This window comes from Haliotis cracherodii, unplaced genomic scaffold (genome assembly GCF_022045235.1).
Source record: "Haliotis cracherodii isolate W230 unplaced genomic scaffold, xgHalCrac1.p SCAF_5, whole genome shotgun sequence".
Taxonomy (NCBI): domain Eukaryota; kingdom Metazoa; phylum Mollusca; class Gastropoda; order Lepetellida; family Haliotidae; genus Haliotis; species Haliotis cracherodii.
Window position 1 is genome coordinate 14007606 of NW_027266308.1, and position 8584 is coordinate 14016189.

The 8584-nt window shown below is 39.2% G+C and overlaps 1 protein-coding gene across 1 annotated transcript; it reads left to right on the plus strand.

Annotated features, from left to right (window-relative positions):
* Positions 1 to 5743: 5743 nt before the first annotated feature.
* Positions 5744 to 7833, plus strand: LOC139443933 (uncharacterized). The gene is made up of 4 exons (XM_071224820.1): positions 5744 to 5804; positions 6329 to 6457; positions 6883 to 7009; positions 7737 to 7833. The coding sequence occupies exons 1-4, from the start codon at positions 5762 to 5764 to the stop codon at positions 7744 to 7746; spliced, it is 309 nt and encodes a 102-aa protein (XP_071080921.1). The 5' UTR covers positions 5744 to 5761; the 3' UTR covers positions 7747 to 7833.
* The last annotated feature ends 751 nt before the right edge of the window (positions 7834 to 8584 follow it).

The window sequence follows — 8584 nt, forward strand, 5'->3', positions numbered from 1 at the left end:
ATGAACTATTTAAATCTTCACACACCTTAAGTACGCAAGTTTAATGCCACCTACCGGGGCGGACTACTCACTTACATCAACGCTACACACCTCTAGGAGAAAGTAATTTCCTTCTAATTCATCCTTCAAACGAAAGAAATAATATTTCTCCTATGCCCAACAGTTACGCAACATTACAACAACACACTTAATAATGGGACACGCTGTGCGTTGCACGGCCGAGAGCTACAAAAAAAAGTCAAAGACGAAGAGAAAGGGAAACTTTCATTCTATTATTAATACTATCCTTAATATATCCGTCCATAGCATTCTCACACTGCCATCTTCCATGTCTTTTAAACATACGGTCAGGTATGCCGCTGTTCGCTGCTGCTGTAGCACCACCACTACGTAGACTGTGACTGTGCAGACCATAACTTTTATTGTTCGTAACAAAGGGAGACAATGCATCTAAGTTCCCTCAGTCTAGTGTAAGACATAGGATTGTTGCCTTTTCTTAACACATAACCAGACGCACATTTGCTGAGGTTTCTGAACACATAATGATCAGAATCAGCCGGAATACATGCAAGGTTTAGATATCGCTCCCAACATTCAACTGGACACAATTTCGATTAAGTTCTACTGATAACAATCCAGAATCCGTCTCTATATACATCTGTTTTAGACTTTTCAATAAAAACTGTCATGTGAGATTCATAAAATATTATATCCGAACGAGAAATATTAATCAGTTCAGAAGATCTTAAGAATCAAGCATGAGCCAACAAGCACATCGCTAATATTACATTTACAATTCTTGAATCGTACACCCCTTTAACAACAGACTTAGCCAATTTCCGTTTAGCTGCTTCCAACACATTTTTCACAAGACTATTTTTAGTAGGACTCTCAAGCCCCACAACTACAATGTGCTACAATATAAGGCTATAATGACTGGTGACACTGTATCGCTCTGTTGGACAATAGATAAAAGATAAAAAGCACAATGCAGGTACGAAATAGGTAATACCTTGCTCATACTCATAATAGTCCTCTGTAAGATTTTTTCGAAAATGCAAATCATCAACAACGCCATCATGACTGAAATAATCAACTGACAGGCCTCCGGCTGCAAAACTGGACATTCTCTGGGCTGACATGTTGTTTTGGGGACAGTCTCTTCTGAAGTGACTAAAATCACCGCACGTGAAGCATGCACCTGTCTTCTGACCTTTGGCACGAAAAGGCTGATTTGTGATTGGTTGACTTGTTGCACAGAAGAGGCAGGAAGAAAGCACCTTGCACGGGCCGGGTAAAGGTTGATGATCGCCTGGATGACCTACTTAGGCGCTTGGCGTGAGCGTTTCTGACGAATATTCTTTTCCAGCTAGCAGTTTCTTAATTCTTTAGCGGTCTGACTGAATTCTTCCCTCAACGCCCCGCTGCAGTCATTAAGAGACAATTCAAACTGTGCTTTGTAAGTATCTAATTGTTGAAGTATAGCATCAAGTTTAGCGTCGGTATTCGTGACTAAAATAATCTGATGCATCGCTTGCACTTAGAGCGAGAATGAACAATCTGAATCTTCACACACCTTAAGTACCCCAGTTTAACGCCATCTAGCGGGGCGGACTACTCACTTACATCAACGCTACACACCACTAGGAGAAAGTAATTTCCTTCTAATTCATCCTTCAAACGAAAAAAATAATATTTCTACTCAATACTAGAGTATAAATTCACGATGTATAATTGACGGTATTATTGTATAAAGGGGCACCAGGCAATATTCCAGAATAACATATCACGATCGGATGTAAATAATCGATTGTGGACCAGACAATGGTGAATCACAAGAATCGATCCACGTAATATTGGGAAACGATGACATGCAATGAGCCAAGTCACTGAGCCTCACCTCCCGATCCATTTAATGACCTCTTATGACACGCATATGTTTCTGGGACCTATGTGCTTATCTGGAATCTCCATATACGGGAGCTGGTCAAAAAGTGTGAAACGTGACAAACAAAACCACCAATTATGAAAGTGTTTTTTTTATAACATACACTTTTCATATCAGGCAATTCATATGTCAGGAAGGAGTCTTCTGATGCCACCCTAAAAAAACCCATTCACGGCAGGTCTATGTTGTCGTCATAGCGCTTTCCACAAAGGCGTTGTTTCAGTTTAGGAAACAGGTAAAAATCACTTGGTGCCAGGTCTGGCGAGTATATAGGGTGAGGAAGCTCTTCGAATCCGCATTGTCTCAATGTCGAGAGGTGTGAGAAGAGGCATTCTTATGAAGTAGTAGAACTGCAGCAGTCAGCATTTCTCGCCGCTTTTCTTTGATAGAATCTCTCAGGCAATGACCCATTTCAGCATAGTGGACACCGGTAATCTTCTTTTGACCTTCTTAGTAATCAAACAAGGATCACACCCTTTGCATCGCAGAATACAGTGGCCATGACTCTCTTAACTGATCTTGAAGACTTAAATTTCTATGGTGCCGGAGAAGTGGAAAAGTGCCATTCCATGGATTGACATTTTAACTCGGGATCATAGTGGTAGACCCATGTTTCATCACCCGTTACTAATATCTTTTGGAATTTAACGAATTCCTTTTCAATTAGCTCTAAATATTTTCTGGCAATGTCAGTTTCTTTAGAACTTATAAACTTTGGCACCCAAAGAGCATATATCTTATTCATCTGTAAATGTTCATAAATAATAGGTCCACTGGATCCATGGCTCAGACCTGTGTCTTCCTCAAGTTCAGCAAAGGTAATACGTCTATCTGACAGTATAAGTTTGTCTATCTCCTTGATTGAATCATCATTGATGGAAATTGAGGGACGTCCAGATTTTGGGTCATCATCAAGGCCTCTTCTCCCAGACTTAAACATAGCTGCCCAACGTTTAACAGTGTAATAGCGAGGGCACTTATCCACATACGCTTGTAATGTGCGGTCATAAATATTTTGGAGAGTACTTTTATCTAAATCAAAACCGTGATGACTGCTCGTTCTCGTTCTTTTCCATTTCTGTGTCCATGTGGACCTATATCACGTTCAATTGGCTGTCACTTTTATACAAATGGCCTCAACAGATCATATCCACTTGCAATGAACAACTCAAACAATGTACTAAATTGACCAGTTCACTTTCTTATGGCCCACAGTTAAAACTTTGTCAGGTTTTGAACTTTTTGACCAGCTTTCGTATATGAAAATGATTTACAGCCACTTTGAAAGTTAGATAACAAATGAGAACACATGATATAGAGAACTTTATTGATGAAACACTTCATTCTTGATCATCTTAAAGTTTTAGTTCAGGTCATTTTGTCAAAAATGAAAGCAAATGTCATCTGAAGTTAACTGGGCACAACAATATTTGAATGCTGGATTTCATGACAGATAACTTCTTTGTGAAATGTGGGGATAAGATATTGGGGCATAAAGTAGGCATCCCCACATCTACCAATTGTGCTCTTCCCCTCATTGTTGATTTGTTTCTCTATGAGCTTTTGCAGAATTCCTGCTCGGCTTAGCAACATTAAAACAGAGGAATTTAACCAAGAAGTTTAACATATGCTTCAGGAATATCGAAGATCTGATACAATTCAATAATGATCAAAGAGCCACATCCCTTCCACTGATTTTCCCACCTGTACTACAAATAAAAGGTACCAGTGAAACAGTCTCATCTGTTTCATATGTAGATTTAAAGTGACCCAAAACGATCCGCAAGACTGTATGACAAGAGAGATCGAATAGTCAACTTTCCCCTTCTGTCGAGCAATATTCCATCAACTCCAGCCCATGTCAACATTTCACAAATTTTGAGATCAAGCATGTTCTTTCTATGACGCTTTTTAAAGAGCGTCATATTGCACTTGCTGAAAAGTTGTTTTATCGGGGTAACAACATTCAAGGCCTAAGCAAAGCTTTGAAAAGGTGTTATAGTAGAGAGCATTTCCAATCTTGATGCATCAGTGACAAATAGTGACGCAAAAGGCAATTCCATATCTGGACTTGTGTCATATGTTTCCGTTTTTATGGAGGAACAATTGACTTGCCTTTGTATGGGATATGTGACGGGTGCAACCGGTGGTGTAGGATACGCTCAATTTTTCGCGAACAGCGGATATCATTACTTTTTGACACATGCTCATGATATAGTCGGAATCGTACTTCTTCAGTCTAATATTTGTTTATAATTTTAATCTTGCCAATCTTGTCTTTATGTCTTCCATGTTCTAGTCACACATTTGTTTACATTTCAGTGGAGGAAAAGAACATTCATTTAATACTTACCACCGCTTTTTGTAAACTATGAAGAAGAACCATACATTGTGATTGATTTGTGTTTTGCAAAACCACCGGGTTTTAAAGAAATATAACAGGTTTGGAGTAGGTTAAATGTGGAAAATGTCTGACAAATATGGCATCATGATATATGCGAGTGGGATAGCTACTGTTTGGTGATCAAATTTAATTCTTAGTGTTGTTTCTACTAAGATGGGTTTTTGATAATAAGAGGTCACCTGGAAAGATATTCACCAGTTTATAATATCAGCAAAGACAGAAACTTAAAACAAGTTGCTGTCAGCATCGACATTCAAATACTTTGAACTATTTTCGGCATTAATAGCCAGGAAATAAAAACGTCAACGCTGGAGAATAATCATTCTCGATTATCCCACTAAACAGGCACCACTGGGTGTAAAAAGTAAACTAGTTGAATATTTTTTATAAAAATGGATCACTGAAATCATGGGTGACACCAGGTGTTCGCGAAAAAGACAAGCACGTTCTGTCCTATCCGTAGCATCCACCACAATTTGCAAAAAAAAAGCATGTATTTGTTGCCTGACACTGCACAGCAATTACCCATGCAAGCGTCATCTAAACAAACCAGACTATGAAGTGAAGGTCAGAAATCCAGTCATACGATAGAGCATTTACTGATTTTGTTGAAACTAAAAACAATATGTTAATATATTGTTGAAAATTCGTGAATGAAATTCAAAAACAGAAAGCAACAATTTCATGTACGCTCTATCATGGACTGAAATATATTGTTTATGTTATTATACGCCAAGGATGTCATGTACAACATATTGGACAAACGAAGTGCTTGAGAGACAGAATGGGCGTCCATAAACAGTTAAAGGACCCCATGCAAAGTTCAGCCCCTTGAGCGCTCGACAAATGCGCAGCAGGAAAAGACATATAATTTAGGATATACCCTTTCGGTAAAATGAATACAGCTGATGCCCAGCAGTGTAAATATAAACAATTGTTTTCAAGGCTGTGCCCATCTTTAAAAAAGTAGCGTATGGTATATGAACTATATTTGTATTTATTGTGAATGTTAACACTGTCATTGTAAAGCTGCAGTGTTATAACTGTAATCACTTCTCCCTGAAGATACAATTGAAATATGTAGAACAATTCGTGTCATTGTTGCGTGACTTTCTTTTTATATATATTTCTTATATATAAAATTGTGTTGTCTATATATTTGTAGGATCATGAACATGACTAAATAGCTATCGTGGGTCATCAGATCCCCACAAATGAACCTGTTATCTAACATTTCATGACATAACCGCGCACGGGTACATACGTCCTGCGTGCACCTGTTGTGCGCAGAATCACAACATCGTGACTGGATGACAGGGTTGGTGTTGGTATCATTTGAAACAGAAAGTATAAAAGAGGATCAACCAAATGAAGACTTTACTTTGAAAGCTTTTTGCTTAACTCCAGACATGAAAGTAACACTGGTTCTCGTCATTGTCAGCACTATTATTGGTGAGTTGAAGATACTAACGGCTTTAATAGTTTAGTTAGCCGATGAGATTTGTTGTGTACATGTATTTTTTATAATGGTAATGGTTCATATTATTCATAGATAATATTATTAATTTGCATTGCGCCTTTTTCCATGCTGGATACCAATGCGTTCTATTATGACTCCGGGAAATGAATCCGTGTGCACTCATTTCAGCTCCCTTGGGAAGATATAACCTGATCTGCCTATGAGGCACTAGAAGACTAATAGTCACATAACCACCTCACCGAAAGGGGAACCCAATCACTGCTGACTGAACAGAGGCATGTTTCGAACAAAGGCACTAGCCTTTAGAAAACACCACCTGTACTGCTTGGGCTACAGTGTCGGGCAGGTCCAAGAAACTCTTAGGAATCAAGGCTGCCAAACACGCTCAGCCATCCAATTGCTTTCTTCCACAAACTGTGCTTAAAGCCTTGACCTGTGACCCCCAAACAGGATCTCGTGCCCCAACTTCTAATGAGATATTGTTTCTTTCGTTCAGCTGTTATCGACAGCGAGCCCTGCAGGGATGACAACGACTGTACTCACACGACATGTGATAGTACCGGAAGGCTTGCCTGCTCTCATGGCACATGTAATTGTCTGGTTGCAGCATATAGCTGCATCACGGGTAAGTCAGTTTACAAAATAGCGACCATAATAACTGCAGGCAGCAAATTTCATATGTGAACGTTTTATTTAGGCATCTGGAAAGGTTCTCCTACAAGAAACGGTGGTGACTATAAGTCAATAAACAAATTGGGTTTCACGCCGCTGATATAAGTTTTTAGACAAATGTAGAAGGAACGACAAATATGATACAGAACTAAGATGATTACCATTTTGTTGAAACCACTGGCAATACAAAAAAAACAATCATGGCGAATCTGTGATTCAAACCCACTACTAACACAGCGTCAGCAAAACTCTGGCACAAAACTGCAAATAGGATATGCCCTTTAAATACAAGCCTGCATCAAATGAATGATGGAATCTAGTTCAAACCTGTTACGAATGTTTTTTCCTGAGTTGTTAAGAATGAGGTTTATATTTCAGCAAATTGCACTGTCCGCACTGACTGCGACAGCTGCATCTGTAGAGACACCCATATCGAACGCCACTGCTTCGACGGCTACTGCCTATGTGGACGTGGTGCACATGTCGGCCCTGGTGGACCTGGCATGTAAGTAACCATAGTTACAGTTGGAAGTTTTCGGGTATAGGTTTGGTTGCTAGACTTGAATCAGTTTTACGTTTCATTGACTTTATAATTACTGTCGAAAGAAAGTTGATGAATTTGTTTGCTAGCTATGCTTGTTTGGTTTTATGTCAGGGCCAAATCTCTAAATTTAGCCTGAATGTGATTTGGGACGTCACCGCTTTGATGGTGTTGGTTCAGAATGTCGGTGAAACACAATATTAGGAATATGATTTTAGTCGTTCATTTGTTTGTAAAACATACACAGTAGTCTTTGTATGGCATGCATATTTGTCTCATCTCATTTCAGTGGTAATATTTAAATCATTCGACATATAGTAACACTACATCAGTCCTGTTTGTTTGTTTGTTCGTTGTTTAACGCCGCACTCAGCAATAATCCAGCTTTACGACGGCGGTTTGTAGAAGTCCTATGCTAAGTGTTTGGATATATGGTAAATAATGTAAATGTAAAACGTCGACGTTTAGCAATCAGTGTCGATCATCTACCTAAACAGATTTCATTGGGCGTAAAAGACAAAATTGCAGTGAAAATTATATGAATGGATCACTGAAAATCAGTGATGACCCCAGGGGTTCGTTCCGCAAAGCGATCGCCATCCACATCCATATTATAGTTACTCTATATTCAATTTCTTGCTAAATATTCAAGGATGAAAATGCCACTTTTCACTTACCTTTTTAATTTCAGAGGTAAATAAATCCTGAAAGGAGGAAAACCCATGGAAATTATTCCTACCTTGCTAGATACATACATGTACACATGTGAAATAAACCTACTACTACCATTTACTGGTTTGTTTTGATGCTGAATATGTTTACTCTTATTGAATTGATGCGTTACCTGCTTATACCTATGGAGAACATCCTGTGGTTATTCCGTGTTTCTAGCCTATCCTCGTCAGATCAAGATACAATGATTGGATCTGGATTGGCTAGATTTACGCTTTTCATACAGTCGCGACCCTCAAAGGGACTATATGAACTGGGTGGACAGGCCAGGTGGCTTAGTTGACTGATCAACCAATGATCTGCTTCATACTCGACACATGCCCCAATGGTCTAAGTAAACCTTCGATTGGTTGGTTGGTTTGTTGTTTAACGCCGCACTCAGCATTATACCAGGTGTATGACGGCGGTCTGTAAATAATCGAATCTGGACCAGACAATCCAGTGATTAACATCATGAGCATCAATCCACGCATTTGGGATCGATGACCTACATCAAGTCAGCGAGTCTGACCACCCGATCCCGTTAGTGGCCTTTTACGACAAGCATAGTCACCTTTTTACGGCAAGCATGGTTTGCTGAAGACCCCGGAATCTTCACGGGACTGTAAACCTTAGTGACAACATTGCTGGGATACAAAAGATCGATTTCATAAACCTTGGCGTTTCGAAAATATTGTAAATAAAAGCGACAGAGGACAATTTCTTAATCAATGGAAATCTCTATTTAAACGCCGCTTTTAACATTATTCCAGTTATATCACGGGGTGTCATCTTAACGTGGGAGGAAAGCCCGAAGTGATGCAGGTC